A 27997-nucleotide genomic window follows, 5' to 3' on the forward strand; every position below is an offset into this window, starting at 1 on the left:
ATATATGTTTTTTTTAAAATATATTCAGATAAACCCTTAGCACACTTGTAAGGAATAGTAAGGGCCTATTCCATTATTTATAGTATGTATAGATATAATAATTATTCCAATTCATCGCGTAGACGTCTAATGTGTAGCCCTTGATCAATCACAATTATGGAATAGGGAATGTGGCAAAAGCAGTCAATTGCATNCGACGGCTGTTTAAATTCCCCTAGCTCGTGCCACAAAGAGATGTAATTGGGTTTAAATCTCACCAGTAATAAATAAATAAAACCATTTCTTTCTCAAGTGAAAATCTTGTTTCGTTAAAATCGACATCATCGGTAAAATCCAAATACAGCTCAGTGAATTGGACATCTATCGAGAGTTAATTACAGGAAAATTTCACCAACTTTTCAAGAATAGAACTATCAAGAATAGGAGAAAACTCATTTGAACTAATTACAATTGAGGATCCATTGAAATTTGAAAGGAACACGTACAAATAAAATCGAAATTAGTCGAAAATAATATTTATTAAAGTTAAAAACATTTTACTTACTAACTTTGACATGATGATGAAACGTTTTTATAATTTTTAAAATATCATATAATCATCCAACTATATCTACCAAAATTTTCTTTATATTTTATATTTTTCTTACCATTTCAATTAAAAAAATTAATAAATCTCTAAAGAACTTATTGAGTGATATAATATTTTCCTAGAGAATAACTGATTCAATTTTGTTCTGAAAGAGTTTAAAATCAAGCAAAGCCTTGAACAATCAATTCATCACTGAAATGATCACATTCTACAAAATGACAAGCCCACTGCAATTGAAAAGCTACTGCAAACATACAGCTATACATCCTTTACTCACAAATTGAATGTATGAATTCACCATCCGAGACCAACAAGTTGCTCAAATTTTTCCATTCGCATCCACCATGGTATATGGGATGATAATGTATCGCAATTATACTTGTATCTCATGCCAAAATGTTTCCAACAATACAAAACTAGATAAATGTTTCCTTAGCCGGTCCCAAAAATTTATATGCCGTGCTTTCCCATGGAATTAGTTATTCATGCAGAACCTATGTACCAGTAAAACGTTTCTTGAATAAGTGGTGCCTCTTAGCCGGATCCTTAGGCTTGCTCTTTGCCTGCCCATGTAGCTTTTTCTGCCCGGTACTGCAACGCAAACAACAAATAAACGGGGCAATTGAATACAGTGTGCAGGAAGAGCCACAAAAGAAGTATCATTTTTTGAAAAGAAAAATGATTTTTATTAGAAGGATACATAGCAGGTGATGAATACTTACCTAAATTCCATGTAAACCATTCCACTAGCTCCAGACATGGCACTCATGGACCCAACTGAGCGACGAGCTTTTTCAAGAGCAATGCCATCTGCATCTTCTTCTAGTTGCTCTAAACCAACTGCATCATCCCCAGCACTCAGCACCTATTTTGTGAAATATAACGAGTCGTCAGTATTCTTGAATAGTACTTGAGAAGGGATAATATTTCAAGCCACAAAACAAGGACACCAATAAAGAAGACCTTGCCAAGAAGTGCTAACTGATCATCAAGATGATGGTAATTCAACTCGGGTCCCGAGTCTGAGGGTGGTAAGCTCGTGATAACCTGGAAAAGCCAGTTAGAACATTCAAAAGCATGACCAGAATGCAATTCAAACATTTATTCGTAAATGAAACATATCTCAAGAAGCAAGTATGTGGACTTGAAGGGATAATATAGTCAGAATCGTTATCATGGAAGAAAGCTAAAGTACATCAAGTTTTGAAACTGTCATGCACCTTAAAACTATAACCCTGATCAACCAAAAACTGCTGTCTTTTGGTTGAGTAGTACATCTCCTGCGTTAAAATAAATCAATAATGCGATTTGTGGTCAATTGCTGGGCAAAAAAAAGCAAGCAAATCACTTGTAAATGGGAAGGAGAAGACTATCATACTTGGGTGTCTGTAGATACAAGTGAATAGAAAAATGCATTGTACTCTTCCTTGCCTCCCGCCACCCTGTCTTGAGGTTTACCCTATTAAATCAATAAATTCAGACACGAAGAGAAACTCAGGCCAAGGGAAAAACACAAGCAGAGGTAGATGTGAATAAGAACAAGCTCACACAGAATAACAAATTTCTTACATCCAGGTGACCAGCAAAAACAACAATGAATAAAATATTGAAAGATCCCAAATATACTGACTCGAAGAGTGGTTTAAATTTTCCTAAATCTATTTCACAGCTTGTCAAGGTCAAATCACTTTAAACAATATATATCTTAAGGTTCTCCATGCAACATAGAAAGGGAAAGGATTCTTGGGGATCTTGTGTCAAAAATATTAATCTGACCTCCAAAATCTAAAAGCCGCAACTTTTTATACGACAAATTTTCTTGGAGAAGAAAATCCATAACTTCTTTAAAGTATTGATATAGTTGTGCATGAAATGCAACCCAGCAACATATTTAATCCTATCCAAAAATTTCCTCGAAAGCTGACAGCCTCATAGAATTACAGGCGCTGATAACCACTTAAACATCCAGAAAGTAAATATGCCGCCATAACTAATCAGTTAATATCAGTCAAAAAAGTAAAAAGTAAAGCTCAATGTGAATATTGGGTCCAGGCTGTACTTGGTACATGAAAAACGAGAAACCATTTTTCAAATTTATATAGCTTTAAAAATATGGTCTAAAAGTTTTATGCCTAATCAGTGCTTTATAGTGAGCATGCGTACTGGGAAAAGCGTACCTTTGCCCTGAGAATACGTCCAAGTCGCTGAGCCTCTTGACGCCTTGAACCAGCATGTGATGAAATCTGAATGATCACGTTTGCCTCGGGAATATCTATGGAATTATCACCCACCTGAAATCAAAGAGACAGCAGTTAAATTATCCCATCATCCAAAAATACCACAGGCTTTCACAGGACAAAGGAACAGAAAAATCCAGATACAAAAACAAGGGCATTGAAATGAACATAAACAATTTTATAAAACAAATGATGAATAGACATCACGAGTCATGCCTGAAGTAAAGATATTCTCTTGTGAACATAATGCACATATATTGCATCAGTAATTAAATTAGCAATTTTATGAAACAAAATGATGAACATACATCATCAGTCATGCCTGAAGTAAAGCTGTTTGCCTGTGAACGTAATCCACGCATTTTAACATCACATCAGTTATTCACTTAGCAATAGAGTTTGACAATAAAAATGGCTTTGTGGGACTTATGCATCATATGAATAGTCAAGAAAGTTCAGGTGAAGATTTGTATACAAGGCAGATTCCTCATTAGCGACGATACATATTTCAAATGCATAACACAAAATAAAATAACAAAACATCAGAAAAAGGCTAATCATGTTCTAATTGACTTGCTTCTAAACATAACTCGCTTCTAAACAGCTTGTATGAGTATAGGAAAGCACATGGTGATGCACCACAACATGCTACATAGTTGTGCATAGACTAATTCAAGAACACTGGGAAAAAGATAGTCTCTTCACGTAGCTCTACCAAGAGGATGTCAATACTCGGGCAGTAATGCACATACCTTCGAGAGGAAAACGGTGTTCACGTCCCGACTGGTTTTAAATGCTTCAAGAATTTTAGTTCTTTCAGCGTGGCTGCGAATCACACCACCCAATTATTATGACATAATATTAAAACAGCATAAGCATGTCAAAACTCATAGATAAATGATAAAGGCAAACCTAGTTGCACCAAAAATCATAGGTTTTTGAAGCTTTATTGCATATTCTTGCAGAGCAAAAAGATTATCTGCAAAAACTATTATCTTATCACCCCGCTGCTGCTCATGGAAACGGATAAGGAACTCACAAGCTCTGAATTTATTAGGGTTCATCACATAAAGAGCCTGAAAGATGCAATGAAAAACGTGTTGGATAAACACAACAAATATAAAATTTCAATTTGCCTCTAAAAAGGTTTGTTTAAAATAACCTTTACGGATTCTCAAGCAAAAATCAATCATTCTCAATCCTAAGTGATTGGAAAAATATTCCATTAATTAGAGAAACATGGGATTAACTAATAGCAGGGAAAAAGTACCAAGCACAAATTTTAAAAAAAAAAAGCCTCTAAAATTGTCAGAGTTGAAAGTCACTCATCAAGCATGACACAGGGACAGGAAAAGACCAATGTCTCATTAAAAGGGGCACCGAAGGTGATTTTGATCAATGACAGGCTCTGTTGCTCATTTAGTTATGGTAAATTAGCTTGTCTTTGACATGCAGTATACCACCGGAGATTAATTCAACAGTATTGGATTCTAGAAAATCACAGTTGAATACTCCTCGAGCAAATTTAAGACATTAAAAAAGACAATATTCCGATTCCAACTTGCCTGTTTCTTCTTCGAATTTTCTTTCTTTAGATACTCAGCAAAAAACTCCTTCGTCATTGGACACCAGACTTCTGCACACTGAACATTTGCAATGAACCCTCCTTTCACTAAATCCAACCAATTAGCCTCATATAATTTTGGACCAATAAGGAAGTTCAAATCGGTAATCCTCTCATCTTCTCTCACAAGCGTTGCTGCATATATAATGACAACAATTTGAGTCATCATTCACTGGCAACAAGTATACATGGGTGACTATAGATTTGTTTATATAAATGTGGCGTGAACATACCAGTAAGACCCAATTTGCAGTGAGATTTTGTGATGCTGATGACCTTCCGAAACATGTGAGCGGGGACTACATGCACCTACAATTTAAAGAAAATAAATGTATGCAACATCAAAGAATGTAAACAACTTATATCATTAACAAACCTCATCCATGAGAAGCAATCCCCATTCCCGGTTTCTTATTTCTTCTAGGATCTTCTCAGCTTCTTCAGATCGTTTGCCATTAAATGCAATCATATTATATGTTGTCACCACCACCCCAGCATTGCCACGGAATCTCTCTTTGCTGTCAGATGTGAAACGACATATTTGTTCCTCTGTAATAGTCGACCACAATTTAAACTGGAAAGCCCACTGATCAACAGACACCGCATTTGTAGCCAAACAAAGACAACTCTTTCTTATCCTGCTAGCAGCAGAAACACCAACTAAAGACTTTCCTGCACCACACGGAAGCACAATGATACCGGAGCGCGCTCTACCTGAAATAAGAAAAATAGTGAAGTACCAACTCATAAATTTGTCTGTAAAATGTAGATTTTCTTAGCCAGTAAAACAGAGTAACGAAAGTTCACACTTCCATAACATCTAATTACTTATATGATTCTTTTCATATGTATGTAAATTTACATTTACATAATCAAAATGTTCATAAAAGATATTGCCATCTTGTAAAAGTTAAAGCCACAAGACTTGCGACTAAGCTCAGCTCAAGGCTCAGCAAGTGCAGCCTTTGCACCTCGGCACAAATTAAGGCGCAGCCCTTTGATGAAGCTGCAAGCCTTATCCTTTAAACACCATCCTTGGTGTACCTTCAAGGCCCAAGGCGTTAATTACGTACATTTTAATTACAAGGATCATACGTCCAAAATGAAATGCGAGATACAAATAATTGAAAGATCACGGTATGTAATGTGGCAGACAAATAGTACAAATAAAATAATCACAATGAATATGAACATAGGTTGCAATTATACTTACCATTTCCAAACATTTCACTATGCTATTTTCTTGATACTGTACCACAATAAAGCATGAGAAAGGCTTTGTGGGATTCCACTTACCATTTCCAAACATTTTACTAAGACTTTTTTCTTGATAAGGCCGTGGTTGTGCGTGGGGCTTCAATTCAACCTCCAGATCGGGATTGACCTGCAAATATCCATGACAATCAGTGGAATCACCAAGCATACCTAATGGTGACAACTAAAACTAATGAAATCATGATCTTCGATGCACATAACTTTCTAATTCTTGGAAGGAAATAAGGGCCACTCACAGTGTCATTTCTAAAGTCATACTCCTCCAACATGGGATAATTTAGAGCATTTGGCAAACACCGTTGCTTTACATTTTCAACCTGTACAGAAAACTAGTTAATTCCATGCAATCCATTGGAAAATGATTGATGTTTAGCTGAAATGGCATCAAAATATAATTCAACATTCAAATTCCCACCAGGCTTGGTAAGTAAAGCTAAAAAAAATGAAATTGGATAGTGTTATCATCTCAAATTTGAAAGAGATCTAAGCTGTGGTCAGCTCATTGAAACAAATCCTGCAAAGTAGTTGGTTCAAAACATGCAGCATATGTTGTGTATGTCCATGAAAACAATGTATACAACTTGAAAAATTATAATATTGGACTATGTAAAATAGTAGATCATACAAATGTTTATCAAAGTAAATAGTTCAAAATCGAAATATTTAGTAAGGATAAACTCCAAATGGCATTTTACTTTAAATATTTTATGAGGAATAAAAGCAAATTGAATTGTTGAAGCATCCCAACTAAAAAGAACATTTATCAAAATTAAAAACAGGAGACTTAAGGTCTGTGGTTTGACTTCCCAATTACAGTTCATCTTAAAGAGATGCAAAGACCAACCTGAGCAGGATCAATTTCAAATGAATGAGTTTCTTTTTCTTCAGCTGCAGCTGCCAACTCGACTTCATTTAGCAACTCATTGTGCCCACCTTCTATTTCACCAGTAGATTTTCCTTTTGTAAACCCATCATTTCCTTCAACTCCCTAAAGTAACAGCATTCGAAGTGTGTAAATTATGGACCAAAGACAACAGAAAAGCTATAGGGGCATACATACAAAATTGACCAAGATGGAAAAGCTATCAAGGGCGGGATTAACCATACAAAGACAAATACCACAAGCACATACCTCAAAGGAAATCCTTGCTCGTCCTATAACCTCATCCATCAACAATTTTTTTAATACCTGAAAATTTTCGATAGCAGTAAAAAAATATAACATCGAAATCATAAGCTTCATTTTAACTAAAGGATAGGTAGAGTAGAACGTCTTGCCTCTGGAAATGGTGACTCAACTAAATATTTATTCTTCTTGAGCACGAGCTTCACTTTGCCATAATTAGCAGTGGAATTATGTATAAAATCAATCATGTCTTTTGGAAGCTTGGTCTTTGATAATTTATTTAGAACAGAAATAATAGTCTCTGTTTCAAGTCCAACTGACACCGCGGCATACAGGGAATGTGGAGTCAAGTTGTACTCATGCATTGATTCTGGCCTGTTGAGTAAAAAAATAATCAAAACAACTGCAAGAACATTTTAAACCACCGAAAGGAAAGCCCAAGCACATGCACACAAGTGTAATAACTCAAAAATAAGTACATAATGAAAAGATATTGGCTCACTCTATGGAGATTGTATATAGGACCAATGACAGCAGTGGTTGAGTTCATTGCCCAATTATAAATTTTCTCAGGCCATACTACTACTACTACTACTACTACAAATAGCATATTTTGCCGGGTCATGTGGATCAAACCCAGACATATATAACCAATATAGAAAATTAGAAATGGATAAAAATGTTGTTAGGCACACAATTTTACAATGGACTTGAGCCATGTTGCATTTCAGGCTAATAAACACACTGCAAGTTAACAAATGGATGATAGTCGTAGGATGTTAAAAGTATGTTGCACATAACATATTTCCATGAGATCAGGCATACAAGAGAAAGTTAAAATATCTTAGTTCTCAACGATCGAACTGGAACTGATAAATATACCAGTAAAGTTCGATCTCAGTCAAAGGTATGTGCCATCATATCTTAGTTGCGGACAAAAACAAACTGGCAACATATATTAGAACACAAACAAGTATAGTAGCAATCAATCAACAATCATAACTTCCTTGGCGCACACTTGGAACTAAAGTGTCCCAATTTACCTGCAAACTGGTTCAGCGATGGCAATAAGAAAATCATAGGCCTGTTTATACAGCGTAGAGAAAGTCTCCAAGAAAATGCGACCATCGGCACAAGCCCACAATGGCCTATTTTCATGATCAGGTTTAAGTTCCAATCTTGAAAAATCTCTCTTTTTCCCTTCTCCTGAAAGAACAAATTAAACAAATTGATCAACTGAACTCCTCACAAACGCAACACCACCATAAAAGTTGGGGGAAATTTATGCCCCAATCTTTAAATTATCGCCGATACCATCTCGAAGATCTTCGTCCATGTCATCATGGATATGATAATTATCTTCATCAGCACCTATAATTTTATGCTCCTCCTTCAAAATAAATAATAAATAAACGACATAAAAATAAATAAATCCCACGACATTTCAGTTAAAAAAAGGTCAGGGAACTAAACTAACAAAAAGAATTGAAACGCAAAAATCCTTTGAACCTTGGAGAACTTGATTTTTTTGATTGGTCGGCCTTTATCGCCTGGAATTCAAACGATATTCAAATCAAATTGAGTATCGAAACTTTAAAAATTTCCGTTCAGTAATCAGTCTACAATTACTGCCCGCGTGCTCGTGAAAAAATGAATTAATTCAAATATAATTCCAATAATCAGTTCTTGTAAAAGAATTACCATTTCCCATTTGGCAAAATTTCAGATTTTGATTTGGGATCTTCGTGAATGTATTGTGCTGTGGCAAAACAACGAACGTTAATGCCGTGGTATATAAATAGGAGAGACGAAGCGAACCGCCTGAGAGCTATTAGCAAAATAACCCCTTAATAGTGCTGTATTTACGAAAATAAATAAGGAAACAAAATTAAATTATGGAAAGTGTATTCATTGAATCATTGCTCTAATTTGTTTAATTTTTTTAAATGATCGATTTTTATGGTGACTTTTATATAATCTTATAAAATTTTAAAAACTTTCATAGAATCTATATTTTTATAAATATTTATAAACTTTTTCATAAAAACCTATATAAAATTGTAATTTATTAGTTTAATTTTTAAATTTTTTTTAACTAACAATTGAATATAAATAATTTTTATTTATTTAAAATATTTTTATTTATCGATCTAAATATTTTTTAATTATGATTTGATTTACGAAAGACGATATTTCAATTATTCGAGTCAATTCAATATATTTAATTAATTAATTAATATTTTTTAATACATAACAATAACTAATATTAATAAATTTTAAACTTTAAATAATTTCATAGAAAGTTTGATCGTGCGTAAAAAAAATGAAAAAAAGCTTTAAATAATTTCATTTATTTTTAAGTGAGTATTTTTTGAAAAAAAAATATAATTTTGTTTTTGAAAATATGTATAACAACAAAATAAATTAAACATTTATTTGTATTTGAAATATAAAATAAGTATGTTAAATAATTGATATTAATATAATTTTATAAAATTTTAATATATTTAATTTTATATAATTATTTTTATATATGTATGTTCATAAATTTTTAAAAGTACGTTAATATATCAATCAATCATACGCATATTAATTATATATGTAAGTATATATATAATCTAAATCTTTAGTTTGAAGCAAATATAATTTTTGATATTTTATATACGGATCTTAAATTTTAATTATTGTGATGAATAAAATTTCATAAAATAATTAAAATTTATTAATATTTTGAATATATCTAAATTTTTATAAATTATTTAAAAATCAAATTTCAAACTCCACAAAAAAAGTTAGATGTAATACAACTTTGAACTTTTATTAGTGAACATACTAAAGTGCAAGATTGAATACCAAGTCAATATAACCAATACACTCCCTGAGGTAAAATTTCCATCAAAATCGACAATTATTTCTATTCTCCTGCCTGCTTCATCTCCAATTGTCTTGATTTTACACTTTTTTTGTGGGGAAAATTTGATTTACTGATTCGCGACCGATCCCCCCCTCTTCCTTCTTCTAGCTTCTCCTGGTTTGCACACGGCGAAAGCAGAGCTCTGCATATTGAAGAGCGATGAGCGGGCACGATTCGAAGTATTTTTCCACCACCAAAAAGGGTGAAATCCCCGAGCTCAAAGAAGAACTCAATTCTCAGTACAAGGTACCTGTTTCTCCCGTAGCTCTTTATGTTTGTAGGGCGTGTTCAATTTGAGAGTTGATAAATCTGCGGGGATCTTTGTGGATTTAGTGTGAATTAGAGTCGGATCTAACATTTTTTGGGTCTAATTGACGAGAAATGCCGTTTGGAGTTATCGTTATTGTGTCTGATTTATGGGGTTTTATCTTCTATTCATGCCATGGTGTGAGTAAAATTGTGGTCTTTTATTTCTCGACATGAGAAATCTATTGGGCTGGGTGGATATTCTTTAATTTGATCGTGTGCCATTTTACACGTGCATTTTGTGGATTCAGGACAAGAGGAAAGATGCAGTTAAGAAGGTTATTGCTGCAATGACAGTGGGGAAGGACGTATCATCCCTCTTTACGGATGTTGTGAATTGTATGCAAACTGAAAATTTGGAGCTTAAAAAGCTTGTATATCTGTATCTCATCAACTATGCAAAGAGCCAACCTGATCTCGCTATATTAGCAGTGAATACGTTTGTTAAGGTAAGCAGCTGTGTTTTTTTGCATGAGCTCTGGGATTTTCATAGTCTGTATCCTCAGGGTCAACATATGAGTCCCCATTGTTGCTTTGCTGGTCGAGATATGTATTTGGCAATCTGCGATGTACAAATTCAATTAATTGTTGCTTGTAATAAATGGATTCTGTACCTTTTAATTGATAGGGAAGAATTTCTCCCTTGGATGTCCAAAGATAAATATAGAAAGGACGAGGGAGAGTCCTTATCTTTCATGTGAAAACTAAGTCGAACTCTAAACAGCGGACAATGAAAGTGCTTTCACCCCCCGATTCTTTTTTATGTTAACGATCTTTGATCATCTGATGATCACACTCCACACATTACAGTTAGTTTTCGTTTGCAATTATTGAAGAGGGTGGGACTCTAGTGAATAAATGGGAGTGATTGTCTAGCTAAGGTGGTGTATGAAATAAAACTTTAGTAGGCAGTAGGCACCTTAAAATATGTGCTCTGTTGCATTGAAGAAATAATGACAAGCTGGTGGCTGTTCAGCCATGTTTGGGGTAAATGATATCTTAACTATCCTTTGCAAGGAATTTTGTCAAATGTTGTAACAATGTTTATCTAATGAATGACTACCAAAGTCGGTTTCTTCAACAATTTGTAAATGTCTATGGCGAGGGGTAAAGTTTCACGCCATCATGTTTCTCAGGATTCCCAAGACCCAAATCCCTTGATCCGTGCTTTGGCTGTGAGGACAATGGGATGCATTCGGGTTGATAAAATTACAGAGTATTTATGTGATCCTTTGCAGCGGTGCCTCAAGGTATCTTTACCGATATTTCTTATGCAGTATACTCTCCATTTGAATTCATTTTACTATGGCCAGGACATGAGTGAAATTTGGTGAGTAATGACTAAGCGATGCATTTTGTCTGCTTTCTTCATATCAGGATGATGACCCATATGTCCGCAAGACAGCAGCTATATGTGTTGCTAAACTTTACGACATAAATGCAGAGTTGGTAGAGGATAGAGGTTTCCTAGATGCTCTGAAGGATTTAATTTCGGATAACAATCCCATGGTTGTCGCAAATGCTGTTGCTGCACTTGCTGAAATTCAAGAGAACAGTAGCAAACCCATCTTTGAAATCACTAGTAACACGCTCTCAAAGCTTCTTACTGCTCTGAATGAATGCACCGAGTGAGTAGGAACAGCATGACTGGTTCACCCGATGAAAATTCAAATTCATGTGTTAAATTGCCCACCTGTTTTGCACTTAATTGACCCATATTTATTTTTATTATACGCGTGTTCTAAATTGGCATTCAATCACATCTAGTGTAGATATGCTAATTTTCTAATATTTTCTTTTGTTATTGGGAGTTATGAAGTTATGGCTTTCTCTTTATCGTTGCCATGGAATAGTATTAGGCTAATTACAGTTAATTAAGTTTCATAAAAGCTATAGATTTGTACAGCTTGAATATTCCTAAAATCATATCAATATCTTGGCTGATTGGTTTTATTTTCAGTTCTTTCCAACAAGAATGTAGTTTAATTTTCCATGTCAAGTTTTTCTTTTCTTTTTCCTGATTTGTGGTAGAAACTGGGTAATATTTAGTAGTAGTGAGTTAAGATAAATGTAATGATATTTGGTGGAACATTTATATGCTGCTCTGTTTGATTTGTCAAAAGGTGCAGCCTTATTTTCCATGCTCTATAGTGTTTTAACCATAATATACCACCTTCAGGTGGGGTCAAGTTTTCATTTTGGATGCTCTTTCCAAGTATAAGGCAGCTGATGCTCGTGAAGCCGAAAATATAGTGGAGAGGGTTACGCCGCGATTACAACATGCAAACTGTGCAGTTGTTCTTTCTGCTGTCAAGGTTATAGTCAATTTGCCTCTAGAATTTTTTGGATGAGTTTAACTGTGATTAGTTGTTTATCAGCGTTTTTTTCCTTTGTTTGTTTTAGTTGTTTACTTTTGCTATTTGTCACCGTCTCCACAATCAAAGCTCATTACTTATAATGTAATCTTGTGGAACAATATCGCAGATGATCCTTTTACAGATGGAACTAATTACTAGCACTGATGTAGTCCGGAATCTTTGCAAGAAGATGGCCCCTCCTCTTGTGACATTGCTGTCTGCTGAGCCCGAGATTCAATATGTTGCTTTGCGAAACATAAACCTTATTGTGCAAAAGAGACCCACAATTCTTGCCCATGAGATCAAGGTAATTCTACATGATGTCTTATACACCATTGCATTGGGATAAGAGACTCAAACATGTAGGTGAATTTACAAATGATTGTGCTGCCTTTGCCATTTAGGTGTTCTTTTGCAAGTACAATGATCCAATTTACGTGAAGATGGAAAAGTTGGAAATCATGATAAAGCTTGCATCAGATAGAAATATAGACCAAGTGAGTTGACTTTTGTTGCAGTAGATTGCATATTTTACCTTGTGTTTGAATTGATTTTGTTCCATGATATCCTCTCTACACCTATGCTTGCAGGTTTTATTGGAGTTCAAAGAGTATGCTACAGAAGTAGATGTAGATTTTGTCAGAAAAGCTGTTCGTGCCATTGGACGATGTGCGATCAAGTTAGAGAGAGCAGCTGAACGGTGTATCAGCGTGTTGCTTGAATTGATCAAGATCAAAGTAAACTATGTTGTTCAAGAAGCTATCATAGTGATTAAGGATATCTTTAGGAGATACCCTAACACGTATGTCAGTGTTTTTATCTTTGAGTCTGGTAATTAGTGTGGGACTTGTTCTAATAAGTTTTGACTTTCGAAACGTAAATTAATTCATTATCTGTCTCAGTTATGAGTCCATCATTGCTACACTATGTGAGAACTTGGACACCTTGGATGAGCCAGAAGCAAAGGTACTTTGAGGGGACGAGATCCTTTGGGCTCTTCAAAATATTTCTTTCTGGCCATTTTGAGCTTATTTTCCACCATATTTCTTTACAGGCATCAATGATTTGGATCATCGGTGAATATGCTGAAAGAATTGATAATGCTGATGAGCTCTTGGAGAGCTTTTTGGAAACATTTCCCGAGGAACCTCCGCAAGTTCAGTTACAGCTTTTGACAGCGACGGTCAAACTTTTCCTCAAGAAGCCAACCGAAGGCCCACAACAGATGATCCAGGTTTCCGTTTTAGCTATTTCATTCATGATCTTTAACTTCTCTATGTTCTTGATTGACCCCAATCATTTGTAATTCATTTGAACATCGTTTCCAAGGCTGTATGCGACAGTTCGCAAGGTTTCATGTTTAATAAAAACTATTAGAATTTCAATATCGCAAGTAAAATTTTAGGCCCTTGATGAAGGTATAGCTAAATCTGGCCGAGCTCTCCGCTTCAGCATGTTTTGTCTTGGAAGAGGTTGTTTCCTTTGATAGGAGAAAAGAGGCCCATACATTTTGTTTTATCATCCTCGGTGTAAGCCTTAGAAACTACACCTGAAGGTGCAAGGTTGGAGTTATGTGCCACCTCTCTGCATCTAGCTCCAGGCTTGCTGCTGCTGCATCTTGCACCCGGGTGTACTCCTCTTGTGCCTTTTACATGTGTGTTTGTGTGTAGTTTTTGTTATCACTTGTTAAAAAGGATGTGTTTACGATAAGTTAAAAGTATTTCCTTAATTTAGGTTTCCATGTAACAATTGGGGATAATTCAAAATTTCTGATGTTCATTTAACCTGTGTTTTGAACCAAGGCTTTTCGCGATCTTTTTATCTTTCTTAAATGCATGTTTAGAATTTGGCTTTCATTATAATCTTATGAGTAGGTTGTTTTGAATAATGCCACTGTCGAAACCGACAACCCAGATCTGAGAGATCGTGCATACATATACTGGCGACTCCTCTCAACCGATCCTGAGGTATGCACGCGTTTTGTTAAAACTGTTAGATTCTGCTTTATTGCTTCATGATATTCCTTTTTTCTCGCTTATTTTGGGTGTTAATGTACTAAATTTTTGGTAAGAATTTGTATCTGATTGTCACCGCATGTTACACCTGGAAAATTTGAAGAAATAAAAGAAAAACAAATTCTTTTCTGGTGTTCGGATGAATTGGGGTTGATTTGGTGTATTTATTTAATTTAGCATTGCTAGTGTCAGCTCAGGTCTAGGTGTTTTTGGTTGTGTAAGACTTGAGTTTACAGTGTTGGGTATGTGGAAAAATTGGCCAGTTGGTTGGTTTTCAAGCTTACAACTCTGGTTGTGCTTGCTGGCTTGTAGTGCTTGGTTTGTCAGCGTTTCTAGTTAATAGAGCCTAAGTCTTTCCATTATTTGTGTCTTAGCTTCTAGGGAACTTTTTTTTGTATGCATGTGTCTCTTTATTGTTTACAATAACATTTTTTTGAAATTTCAGGCAGCAAAGGATGTTGTCTTAGCTGAAAAGCCTGTGATAAGTGATGATTCAAATCAACTCGACCCTTCTCTCCTGGATGAGCTTCTTGCCAACATTGCTACATTGTCCTCTGTCTACCATAAGCCCCCTGATGCATTTGTAACACGTGTTAAGACCGTCCAAAAAACTGAGGAAGAGGATTATCCTGATGGAAGTGAAGGAGGGTATTCTGAATCATCTACTCAAGCAGCTGATGCAGGTGCATCATCGCCGGCTGCCACAGGTAATGCTCAGAATGCAGCTGGAAGGCAACCAGCTGCTCCTACAGCCATACCTGATTTACTTGATCTGATTGGCTTAGAGAATAACAGTGCATCAGAGGATCAGCCTACAACCATTTCTGGGTATGTTGGTTGTAATTCAGTTGTGGTTATTATGTATTTTATTTTCTTGTTTAAACATGTTTAACCGGAACATTCATCAACTGAAACCTTTTGAGTTGCAGACCTCCTTTACCAGTTGTATTACCTGCACCTACTGGTCAAGGTCTACAAATCCGTGCTCAGCTGATCCGAAAAGACGGCCAAATATTTTACAGCATGTTATTTGAGAACAATACACAGATTCCACTTGATGGGTTTATGATTCAGTTCAACAAGAACACTTTCGGTCTGGCTGCAGCTGGACCGCTTCAGGTATTTATTATTGGCAATTTCTAGGATGTTGGCTTTTACTCTTTGTTTCCAGCTAATATTTTTTTTCAATCAGGTTCCTCAATTGCTACCTGGGACATCTGCAAGCACTCTTCTACCTATGGTTTTGTTCCAGAACGTTTCTCCTGGTCCACCAAGTACACTTCTGCAGGTTGCTGTAAAAAATAATCAGCAACCTGTATGGTATTTTAATGACAGCATTCCGTTGCTTGTATTTTTTGCTGAGGATGGGAAAATGGAGCGATCAGCATTTCTTGAGGTACAAAATTTTTCTCATTGCTAATTCGTTTATTGAATCCTCATGTGCTTTCTTCTGCTTTTGAGACACCTGAACATATTATATGTGCTGCAAACGTTTAGTATCATTCACGACGAAATTACCATCAGATATTATCTGTATGTTGATAACCTCACAGGTGAACAATCAAAACCAGTGTTTGCCTCACTTCTCCTGAAGTTGCACTGAAGGTGTCACTGTGGTAGCTTTTGACGAAAATGTTAGCTGTCAAATATAACGGATAGATGTATGCAAGTTAGGGAAATTGTGGATTGTGGTTGAATGTATGTTTGATTTGTAATCTACTAGAAAACCAACCAATGCAGAGATTCAATTTATACACGTCATGAGCTATTTAGCTATATGTTTCTGGAAATTGATTTTGCACCTCTGTGCATTGCAGACGTGGAAATCATTACCTGATTCTAACGAGATCTCCAAGGACTTTCCAGCAATTGTGGTGAATAGTTTTGAATCAACCATAGAGCGGTTGGCTGCATCCAACATGTTCTTTATTGCAAAGCGCAAGCACACAAATCAAGAAGTTTTGTATCTATCCGCCAAGATTCCTCGAGGGATCCCTTTCTTAGTCGAACTTACGGCAGCCATCGGTATCCCTGGCCTTAAATGTGCGGTAAAAACACCAAGCCCTGAAATGGCACCTCTTTTCTTCGAAGCCATAGAAGCTCTCTTCCAAAATTGATATGGTAGTATCCTTTCTCTTGATCCCAGTTCCGCTATCCACTGTGTTCTGGTTTTTCATGTGGGTTGTGTTATGGCAACACATTTTTTGAACACCATAATTGAAATGCTTTGTTGCTTATTATTACTTAGCGTAATTTCTTATTTATCGACGACCTTTTTATCTAGCTATGATTTGTGTCTGATGCTTGAATATGTTGATTTAAAAAGGGTTAGATCGTAAATTTCTTGTAGAAATTATTTTGTTAGTCCTAATAAATTTGTGGCAATGTTTTCATGGCCGGAGTGGTGATCGAACTATTCTTCCTTAAATAACGGTTTGATCGGATTGTTGTTATATCTAATATTAGTAAATAAATATTTTAATAAATTTTAAAATCCAAATGACATATAAAACAAAAAAAATTGAATTTAAAAAAATTAAAAATTTATGAACCGGACCAGTCGAGTTCTTCACAGGTTGGATTGATCAAACGATTTTTGTACGATATCTGAATCGGATTCGTGAAAGATTTTCGGTCTAACCAATCGGTCTAATTATAGAAACACTTATTTTTTGGAGTACTTCAACATTTTGAAGGTCAATGCTTGCTAAAACAAACTTAACTAGAAATTTGAAGAATTATCTAATTTTCAAGACTTTTTTTTTTTTTGAAGGAAATTTTTTTTTTTCAAGACTTTTTAGATATGTCGTGTTGTATACATTTTGCGCCCGTTGGAAGACATATATCTAAATATTTCTGAAAATAAAAAACATTTCCCAAATATTATGTGTCATATCTTAAGCGTTCTTGTGAACCTAAGAGCAAGAGATAAAACCTTCCGAGGTCGTTTTAATTAATTACTATCATTTTTATCTTGATTTTAACATTTTTCGTCCTAAAAATGTGCAATCATTTGGGTTGCCAAGGGTTGCAACAACCTGATGTTGGTTTCGATCTAGTTTGAGTCGCTCAAATGCGTTTTTAGATGAATTTCCCAAATTTAAGTACTTGTCAACTACTCGAACTCCAATATTTTTTTTTTGTATTTTAAAATTTAATCGGCTAGATATTTGTATCGTTAGTCACCGGTTGATTTGTGAATGAGACGAAGAAAGATACATGTTATATTGATGATAAAACAATATATTTCAATAATAAAATAATGGTATATGACATTAACAGTAATCATTTATAAAATTTAAATATTAATATCTTATTATTTGCACTTCATTATAAGATAAATTGTTAAGTGCTTTATTACATCATAAGATACATTTTAGCAATTCCATTTTTAAACATATTCCAATGTAATTATGTTTAAGTCAGAAGAAATATATTTATTTAAAATGTATCGGAGAATTAAATAAATTTTGATTTTGTATTTAGAAAAAAATTATTATATCAGCCATATCATATAGGTTTTGACTAGGTTATTAATTTGTTAATATTACATAGATTATTTTAAAATTTTAAAATATATCATATCTATGATTTTTTTAGGGAAAGATCATGTCTCAGATATCATACGATGATATGATCCTANACAATTTTCATTGTTGTCGATACCTGGGACAGAAATCTAAACATCAGTTTTTTCTTAGGTTTTTCTGAGAGATCGCTATTTCTTCTCTCCACTCGTGATCATACAAAAAGGTAACCAAGACGGCAGGGCGATGACATTGGAATTAGAGTTTAATTATTTTGCATTTCTTATTTTAATTATCTTTCTTCATATATATATATGTATGATTTTTCTGATCCAATAATTTCAATTTATCCATACGGTGTACGACCTTATAAGAGCCCGTGTTCTCTCTGTTTCACTAAAATTTCTGCTCAGGTTTTCTGTTTTATCAATTGCGGCGTTTTTCGCTTTCTCCTTGAATTTCCATGGTGTTAATTTTATCTGGGTATCCCTTGTTTTAGTTAAAAATCGATTCTTTTTTCAAATATTGAAGTCAAAGTATTTCCTGGTTTATAGGAAGAACTGAATACTCAGACTGGTTTTTTGTGAAATAAGTTGTAATCGTTCTTGTCAGATTATTTAGGAGTCAGAGTTGTTTTGATTGTATAATGTCTCGATTGTTTCTACCATGTAAAGCTTCGATCTTGTCAAAGACGTGTCTCATGGGTTTGGTCTCTAACACTCCTGTAATTCCTCGATCTATATTTTGTTTTCAATTTTTCAGTTTCTTTAGCTCGTGTTTATATTCATATCTTTCATTGTTGAAAAAGTTACGTAAATGTATGGCTCTGTCGTATGACTATTTTTGAACATTTTGATACTCAATAGAATTGTTTTTTTTTTTTTGGCTGCGTATGAAAAGTTTTGCCAGTCGTAATTCGCATACCAGTTGAAAGGATTGGATTGCTGTTTTCTGCTTGTTGGAAATGTACGCTGCATCTTGAATCTCAGGTGTTAAAGTGACTGAGAGATCTTTTGTAATATTTCAGCTTCGCTTAAGTTGTCGTGTTAGGGGGCGTTTGGTAAAAAATATTTGCTGGTGCAGAAAAATACCTAGTTCCGAGGTTTGTGTGCTTTGCTTATGCATTTTGGCTTCAGATATCACTCTCCTGTTTTGATTGTGCCTTTTCAAATACAATTGCTCGACTATTCCCACTAGGTTTCTTATCTGAAGAGTTGTCGATTACCAAATCAGTCATTACCTGTAAGTTCATACATTCATAAGGGAGCATATTGATTTCCTGAAACTTATAAAATCGTCAAGTTCTCTTGGTAACACAATTCCTTTCACTTGTTTTCAACATCTTCTAGCGCGTTCCGAGTATTGGTAGAAGGTTTATTTGCTCAGTTGCAACAGGACCACTGCCAAAGCAAGTTGAAGAATCTACTATGGAGACACCGAAAGAGATCTTTTTAAAGGACTATAAGCAACCTGATTACTTCTTTGACACGGTATGCATCTAGATGCTGGTTGACAGATTTAATAAATGGACATTAATTTCTGAAATTTTTCTCTTTACCAATCTGAACTTACGCCATTTTCTTAGGTTGATCTGAAGTTTACCCTTGGTGAGGAAAAAACTATCGTGTTTTCCAAAATTGCTGTATATTCAAAAGTTGAAGGTATCTGATCATCTTTTTAATATTTTTTTGATTGTTTCTTCCCTTCTTTCACTATAAAAACTTACCAAATCTGAAGTTGTGTCCTTTTGTTTCTTATCCTTTAAATTTAAAATTTGGTGTCTCTTTTGTTCCACTTACAAAAGCACTTGGCTTAAAAAATGTTTGGCAAGCAGGGGCATAACCAGGAGCTCGTGTTTGAGGGGACTAAATCGGAATTTTGAATTTCATCTGTCTATATCTATGCCACTTCTCAAAATATTTTTCATAATAAAATTAATTAAATAACTAATGAGTTAATAAAATGAAAAATCAAATTCCTAATTTCATATATAATTTTGTTTATGCTTAATACTTTGAGTATTCATTTACTTCTAAATGATTTCCTGAAAACAAAATTGAGAATTTTAATATTGTTGATTTATTATTAGTTCAAAGATTTTATTGAATTTTAAAATTTGATACAATCTTATTTTTTTCTATATCTATATTTCTAGGATAAAAATGTAAATATAATTGATTTTAAATATATTCTTTTGTATTCTTTTGTTTCTTTAAACCAAACCAATAAATTAACACAAATGATTTCAAATCTGCAAGAAATAGTTTCAAAAGAAGTGCATGTTCAAGCTAAAAAAATTGATTGGGTCATTAGACAGCCCATAAATATATTTATAGTTGGCATTTACCTAATAAAAGACACTAGCCTAGGCCATTATAGGGAAGCCCATAAGGAAGGAGCTAGCCTGATCCGCCTCTGTTGGCAAGCAAGTGTTATTTAAGTGTCTTTTTCAAAGTAACAGTAGCAGTTTGTGTTTGGATAAAATAGTAAAAAAAGAGGTTTTTGTTTTCTCATATTTTGAAGAAAAGCTGAATTAGAAGTCCACAAGTCAGATTTCTGGCCCTTCGCTGTTTGAAGTGTTTTTCCTTTGACCAAATATTTGTTTTTTTTTGGCTTAATAGTTTGTAAAGCCCATATTGGATGGTTCACGAAATTTTACTCCCATGTTTACATTTTATTATATTAAACTTCAGTGCACCTCATCTGAAAAGGTTTATGCCTAGCCTGTATCTTGGCCTGGACTGTATGATACCTAGGCACCTAAGTGCACCTTACACCTCCTATAATAATTTGTTTTTAATTTAAAGTATCTTATGCGAATTTACACGTCGTTATTTTTCAATTATGCTGGCAAAGAGACCTTGAGTCGTGTCTTATCATAATTGAAATTATTTGGATATTCTTGAGAAAAAATCTCTATCATCTACTTATCTTCATAAACAGGTTGTTCTTCACCTCTAGTCTTGGATGGGGTAGACTTGAAACTGATTTCACTGAAGATGGATGGCAAGGAACTGAAGGTATGTGGCATTAGGCATGTACTGAACTTTGTCTAAGCTATCAGTTGATAAATGACTTTTTGCATCAATTTTACTATATTCGTTAGATAATACTATTTAATCCCCTTGTTTTTGGTGTCTGGGTTGATTTTCCTATTGTGCCATTTATCACACTCACAATTGAAAATTTTATCTGATCTCAGAATTTAAAAGTTTATTTGATATCACATACACTTGATTCCTTAGTGCTTAATAGAGTACAAATCTTTCTTTACAGGAGGATGATTTTTGCATAGACTCACGCCACCTGACTATCGAATCACCTCCAGTTGGTAAATTTATATTGGAAATTGTCACTGAAATCTATCCGGAGAAGAACACAAGTTTAGAGGTTCTTCCTAAATTTGGAGCCATCTTGTGATTGTATTGTAAATTTATTGATGCACATCTATGTTTTGTGTCTGATTTCTCATTTTGTTCTTCTATGGATTATTAATACAGGGGCTTTACAAGTCCTCTGGAAATTTTTGCACGCAATGTGAAGCAGAGGGTTTTCGGAAAATTACATTTTATCAAGTATGCTACTGAATTTGATGTCAAAACTTGTGCATCTGTTCTTTTGAAACTTGCTACTAAAAGTTTGGTTACAACATTAGGATCGTCCTGATATCATGGCGAAATACACTTGCCGTATTGAAGCGGACAAGTCATTGTACCCTGTATTGTTGTCTAACGGAAATCTTATAGAGCAAGGAGACATGGAGGTGATTTATTTTCTTTTTTTTATTTGTGTCTGAAAATGATTTTTGATGTAGATGGCAGTGTGATTTGCATTATTTGTTGCATTAATGCAGGGGAACATGCATTACGTGATATGGGAGGATCCTTTTGTGAAACCATGCTATCTATTTGCTTTAGTTGCTGGACAGTTGGAGAGCAGAGATGACACTTTTATGACACGTTCAGGTCGAAAGGTCTTACTTAGAATCTGGACCCCTGTGCAAGATCTGCCAAAGACAGTTCATGCCATGTATTCTTTGAAAGCTTCAATGAAGTGGGATGAAGATGTGAGTTGTATACTTTTTTAAGTGCTTTCAAGGTTATGGTTGCCTTAAATGCACTTCATTGATTCTTTACCCTTTGATATTTTCTTTTTGCATAGGTTTTCGGGCTAGAGTATGACCTGGATCTGTTTAATATTGTAGCTGTTCCAGATTTTAACATGTCAGTTTGTACATCTGAAGTCTGTATTTCATGCTTTAGATATATATTAAAACATTTCTAAAGGATCTCTATTCATCCTGATTGACAGGGGAGCCATGGAAAACAAGAGTTTGAATGTATGTTGAATAGCTATCCACTGCTTTTTATGAACCTATGTAATCGATATGTTGCCTTGAATTCTCTGATTGACTTTTTGCAGATTTTTAATTCCAAACTGGTCCTTGCATCTCCTGAAACTGCTACAGATGGAGATTATGCTGCAATTTTGGGAGTCATTGGCCATGAGGTGTGTCATCTTTAGATTACTACAACTAAAATTTTCTTGAACAGGTGACCTAACTGTTCTTTGCCCGTTCTTAATTTTTCTCATCTGTTTTCGCAGTATTTTCACAACTGGACAGGAAACAGGTTAGCTTGTTGCTCTCATCAGTGCCCTGAAATTATCTACTTTTTTATCTCATGTATTGGAGTATTCAGTTGTGCATTGATTGGCTATTTTTTTGTTTCAGCGCATGATTTCAGAAGATAACTATAGGACTTGTTTGGTTTGGGAGTTTTAGGAAACGTTTTCGTGAAGTAAATTGTGTGTCTAATTATTTATCCATTTTCTTACCTTGTATATTGGAGTACTCGATTGTGACCTTGGTTGGTTAGTTATCTTTATTTTTCCGCACGATTTCGTAAGAGAATTAATTATAGCACTTGTTTGGTTTTCTTTTGGGAAATTAAACTTGTTACTGGAGATGTCAAATCATGTCAGAAACTGTTTTATAAAATAATTTAAAATATTGTTTTGTCTTTTAATATAATAATAGAGTATTATGGCGAAGATATCAAAAGGATAAAATTATATTTTTGGCGAAGAAAAAAAATGAACGAGAGTGTTTGCTTTTGCTTCGGGGGGAATTGTTTTCCCCAAAAACGGAAGTTTAGCTCACTCATGATTTGCACCAGTTGATTTCTTTGAAATGAATTTTGTGATCTTGTGCTGTAATCTTGTAGAATGCACCATTTGAGTTGTTATGCAGACTTAACATTAATGTTGCCATTCAACTGAATTCCAGAGTGACATGCCGGGATTGGTTCCAGCTTAGCTTGAAGGAAGGCCTCACTGTTTTCCGGGATCAGGTGGAGACACGTCTTATGTTGAAATAGGCATTTAAGGTTATAATGGCATCCCCGCTCGAAAACATTAAATGAAATGCCTATTTCCAGGAATTTTCATCTGACATGGGCAGTCGTACAGTAAAACGGATAGCTGACGTTTCAACACTTAGAACTTATCAATTTCCTCAGGTATGGGCAAAGTAATCTAGTTGCATTTCGACTTACGTTTTATCAATTTCAGCTTTTTATGGTTTGATATATGGGAACCTATCAAGCATCATGAGTTGTAGTCACTGGCGTTTATCCTGATTTTCAGGATGCTGGTCCGATGGCTCATCCTGTGCGACCTCACTCTTATATTAAGGTTTCAAACATACTCTTCTGCTAATTCCATTTAAATAACTAGTGCCACCTTTTCTTTATATTGTATGAACTTCTTTCTCGTTTTTCCTTTTGACAGATGGATAACTTTTACACTGGCAAGTGCCTATTTTCTATGTTTGACTCGTATACTGTGATTTTTTCATTACTTTCATCTGATGTTTGGATTTTTTGGCTCTTTCTTCTACTGATGCAATGGATATGACGGTTGGCCTTAAATTAAAATATGCAGTAACGGTATTTCTCTGGCTTCATCATCATTCTATCTCTTTAACTTGAAGTTTCTTCTATCTGTTTGGACAATTGCCTCACTGTTCTTTTTTCTTCCTGGTTTTATTTCCTTATTTACAGGTGTATGAAAAGGTTGGCTTGTTTCTGTCTTTTAATCATTTGTTTTTGCCTTGGGCTGAGGGTTGGTCCCTTGTGCTTCGGGATATTTGAGTTGTCGGAGTTATGGATTAGTTTTGGTTTTATCTTTGCTTATTTGAATCTGCTTTTATCAGGGAGCTGAAGTGGTCAGAATGTACAAAACATTGTTGGGTAGTTCAGGATTTCGGAAGGTAAAGAAGAAAATTGTTGCCTGATCAAATATAACCATATATTACCGTTCTAAGTGAATCACTTCATCTTTTTAGGGCATGGATTTATATTTTGAGAGGCATGATGGGCATGCCGTGACATGTGAAGACTTCTTTGCTGCCATGAGAGATGCAAATGGTGCTGATTTTTCCAATTTCTTGCTCTGGTATGTTGTTAACCCTGCTTTAACTTTCAACAATAGATTGTGTTTGGTACTTGATTTAAATGGAAAATGTAGGTACTCCCAAGCTGGGACACCTCGTCTGAAGGTTGCTTCTAGCTATAATACCCAATCCAAGACTTATTCTCTCAAGTTTAGGTTAGAACTTGTGTTTTCATTCAAATCCAACTTTTTTTTTTTGGCTGTTGACTTGATGAATAGCATAATTTGATTGTCATGCAGCCAGGAGGTTCCCCCAACTCCAGGACAACCAGTTAAAGAGCCAATGTTTATTCCTGTAGCATTGGGTCTTCTTGGCTCCGATGGCAAGGACATGCCTCTATCCTCTGTATACCATGAAGGAAAGTTGGAGAGTCTCACTGAAAATGGCCAAGCTGTCCACACGACAGTGCTCAGAGTGACTAAGGTTAATCTAGAACTACGCTTTGTTAAGTGATGACTAGAGTTGCGAATGAATTGAATCGAGTCAGAATCTAGAAACTCGAGCTCGAGTATTCTTACTTGGCACTCAACTTTCGCTCATTGAGCTACTTTGTGCTCAAATTTATCTTTACTTGGAGTAGGATTAGTGCTCCTTTTATTTATCGACCGTGGGCTCCAATTATACTCAAACTCATAAGCTCATTTAATACTAAATTATCTAATAAATGTCGATAAATTTGTCAGACTTGGGAGCTATTCGGGTTCCAATTCTGCTCTAAAATTTATTTGATCACGTTTTTAGCTTGACTAGAGTTTGATAATTTTAAAGACGAATCAAATGATATTTGAGTTAGCATCCTAGGGAGAGATGTCTCCAGAACTTTTGAATGTCTGATCGTATTTTCAGTTGCTTTTATTTTATCCATCAACATATTCATTTTTTTTTGTCATGAGCCATCTGGTGCTTTCAAGTTATCATTCTCCGAAATCTTGCACTTCTTCACATCTCAAGATGTTTAAACCATTCCATGTTCCATTTGATAGTTTTACAGTGATGATCTATTTATTATTCTTCTTCCAATATGTTAAGCTTGTGGTTCATTTTGAGCAGAAAGAGGTAGAATTTGAGTTCAACGACATCCCAGAGCGACCCATACCATCTTTATTAAGGGGTTATAGTGCTCCTATTCGACTGGATTCTGATATCACTGATGATGATCTTTATTTCCTCCTCGCCAATGATTCTGACGAATTCAATCGGTACGTAATTTCGAAATAGGCATAACGTTTACTAATTGAATTTCTTGAAATTCTGAAGCATCCTTTTCTGCTTCAGTTGGGAGGCTGGGCAGGTGTTGGCAAGAAAATTGATGCTTGGCCTCGTATCTGATTTTCAGAACAACAAGCCTTTGGTTTTAAATAATCAGTTTCTGCACGGAATCGAATGCATACTTTGTGATTCAAGCTTGGATAAGGTATACACAGATCTGTCTCACATTTTCTTTTCTTTGTAGATTCGCGAATTTTCTTTACACGCTGCTGGTTATTTAGGAATTTATTGCCAAGGCAATGACTCTGCCTGGTGAAGGGGAAATAATGGACTTGATGGACGTTGCTGACCCTGATGCTGTTCATATAGTTAGGACTTTCATCAGAAAGCAGATTGCTTCCGAATTGAAAGAAGAGTTACTCCATACGGTGCATTGATGTTATATTCTCTTAGTCTTGTGAAAAAAAGAATTAGAAATAACTCGTCATTCCTCGAAATTTTGGTATTTTGAGTATGTTCTCTTGCGCATGCTTCACAGGTGAAAAAAAACCGGAGTTCTGAGGAATATGAATTTAACCATTCAGATATGGCAAGGCGTGCTCTCAAAAATACTGCCCTCGGTATGTTGTTGATATTTGTATTTATTTTTATTTATAATTAAATTCAACTTAAACTAATGTAAAGATGCGTCTATGGTTTGGCAGCATATCTTGGTGCACTTGAAGATGTAGAAACAACTGATCTTGTCTTGAACGAATATAGAAATTCCACGAACATGACTGATGAAATTGCGGCCTTGTTAGCTCTTGATCGAAAACCTGGTAATATTCGGGATGAGGCTTTGGCTGATTTCTACAACAAGTGGCAGAACGATTTCTTGGTATGCCCTGTTGCATCTCTCGGTAATCTAGTTTCGTTTCTGAATCTTTTTTATCTGGAACTTTATCATGTCATTTGGTGGCTATAATTGCCGACACTATCCTGTGTGGCTGTCTCCTGTCCGTGCATGTAGCAAAGCGTCGAAGCATTGTGCTTTGACTACCGTGCAGTTTATAATTTTTGGGTGGCTGTACTACTACTAGTTATAACTTTTAGTATGCAACTTTTAGTGTGGCGGCATACCTTTGATTAGGTACGTGTGGAACGTATGTAGAGAAAATTGCAGGTCCAATTGTGCGACTGAGACATTTAAGATTTTCTCTTCGTTACTCTTTTATCTATGTACCGCATGATAATAAATCTCAGAACTATATCGGTGCATCGATATTTCTGTGGGCTTTATGCAAAACTGAGAAGTTTAATTTTCTTTTCACCAGGTGGTAAACAAGTGGCTTGCGATTCAAGCTTCGTCGAATGTCCCTGGGAATGTAGAAAATGTACGGAAACTCCTAGACCATCCCGCCTTTGACATGCGCAATCCAAACAAGGTTTTTAACGAACCAAAAGTTGTTTACTTCCGACTCTGAAGATTGTTTTTTTACAAAACAAAATCTCTTTTTGCAAGAATTATGCTATTTATTTTTAAACGAATACAGGTGTACGCACTCGTTGGAGGATTCTGTGGATGTCCAGTCAACTTCCATGCCAAAGATGGATCGGGCTACAAGTTTGTAGGCGAAATGGTGGTTCAGCTCGATAAGCTGAATCCTCAGGTCAGATCATACTTAAAACTTTTGCCAATTTGATGTCTGCCATGTTTCCTTAAAATCGTGTAACATCCGCTGTAGGTGGCTTCACGCATGGTATCTGCCTTATCTAGATGGAAGCGTTACGACGAAACTCGTCAAGCTCTTGCGAAGGTAAATACAGTCTATTCTCACCAACATTGAGAAAAAGTCCTTCCAGCAAAAGATTTCGAGTTCCGGTGTCCTAATAACATCAAATTACACTGTTGCAGGAGCAACTCAAAATGATTCTGGCAGCAAACGGGCTATCGGAGAATGTGTTTGAGATCGCGTCGAAGAGCTTGAATGCTTGATCCCTTTCTATGTTTCTTGTTTTGGCGTCGAAGAGGTTGAATGCTTGATCTTTCTTTATGTTTCTTGTTTTGGTTGAAAGTTCAAGGACTGCCACCAGTTGGAGATGTGTGCTTATATGATAATCAATTCGGAGTTTGATCTAGTATATCGGAAGCATATTTTTTTTGATTCAATTGGGGCTGGGGATTTTCATATTTTAATTAGGTTAATGTTATTCAAGAAACATCGGGTTTTTAAAAAAAGTAAATTTTTTTTTAAAAAAAAAAAGCAGAATGTGGAGTTTTACAAATTTAAGCGAAAATATCATCATCAATGACGGAGGTTGTAATATATTTTGTAGCGTCTGTTAATTTAGTTTTGGAAAAAATATGTATATGAGTATTCG

At 35.1% G+C, this 27997-nt stretch overlaps 3 protein-coding genes across 3 annotated transcripts; 2 read left to right on the forward strand and 1 right to left on the reverse strand.

Moving 5' to 3' along the window:
* Nucleotides 1-831: 831 nt before the first annotated feature.
* LOC140968519 (general transcription and DNA repair factor IIH helicase/translocase subunit XPB1-like) lies at nt 832-8645 on the reverse strand. The gene is made up of 20 exons (XM_073429516.1): nt 8553-8645; nt 8361-8401; nt 8166-8241; nt 7895-8057; nt 7004-7226; nt 6858-6914; nt 6570-6713; nt 5962-6042; nt 5747-5834; nt 4827-5164; nt 4684-4759; nt 4392-4585; nt 3739-3902; nt 3579-3651; nt 2767-2880; nt 1968-2048; nt 1810-1869; nt 1553-1636; nt 1312-1454; nt 832-1180 (listed from the first exon to the last, which is right to left on the reverse strand). The coding sequence occupies exons 1-20, from the start codon at nt 8560-8562 to the stop codon at nt 1084-1086; spliced, it is 2307 nt and encodes a 768-aa protein (XP_073285617.1). The 5' UTR covers nt 8563-8645; the 3' UTR covers nt 832-1083.
* A 1102-nt stretch (nt 8646-9747) lies between these two features.
* On the forward strand, nt 9748-16742 carry LOC140968488 (beta-adaptin-like protein C). The gene is made up of 15 exons (XM_073429466.1): nt 9748-10011; nt 10323-10520; nt 11208-11321; nt 11449-11699; nt 12251-12386; nt 12556-12735; nt 12833-12925; nt 13019-13230; nt 13331-13394; nt 13483-13662; nt 14303-14395; nt 14889-15271; nt 15373-15562; nt 15636-15839; nt 16261-16742. The coding sequence occupies exons 1-15, from the start codon at nt 9925-9927 to the stop codon at nt 16558-16560; spliced, it is 2685 nt and encodes an 894-aa protein (XP_073285567.1). The 5' UTR covers nt 9748-9924; the 3' UTR covers nt 16561-16742.
* A 1647-nt stretch (nt 16743-18389) lies between these two features.
* LOC140968442 (puromycin-sensitive aminopeptidase-like) lies at nt 18390-27768 on the forward strand. Its single transcript, XM_073429386.1, has 33 exons — nt 18390-18694; nt 18998-19072; nt 19168-19212; nt 19320-19460; nt 19556-19631; nt 20914-20990; nt 21247-21360; nt 21471-21545; nt 21626-21733; nt 21824-22036; nt 22132-22193; nt 22282-22309; nt 22393-22479; nt 22576-22601; nt 23258-23321; nt 23409-23489; nt 23617-23664; nt 23761-23779; nt 23914-23918; nt 24033-24044; nt 24185-24241; nt 24317-24426; nt 24499-24579; nt 24664-24847; nt 25475-25623; nt 25700-25838; nt 25915-26061; nt 26172-26253; nt 26338-26513; nt 26950-27060; nt 27169-27285; nt 27361-27432; nt 27531-27768. Exons 1-33 carry the CDS (start codon nt 18617-18619, stop codon nt 27609-27611), a joined length of 2940 nt encoding a protein of 979 aa, XP_073285487.1. The 5' UTR covers nt 18390-18616; the 3' UTR covers nt 27612-27768.
* The last annotated feature ends 229 nt before the right edge of the window (nt 27769-27997 follow it).

The sequence above is a fragment of the Primulina huaijiensis genome, unplaced genomic scaffold (genome assembly GCF_012295235.1).
Source record: "Primulina huaijiensis isolate GDHJ02 unplaced genomic scaffold, ASM1229523v2 scaffold37281, whole genome shotgun sequence".
NCBI classification, from domain to species: domain Eukaryota; kingdom Viridiplantae; phylum Streptophyta; class Magnoliopsida; order Lamiales; family Gesneriaceae; genus Primulina; species Primulina huaijiensis.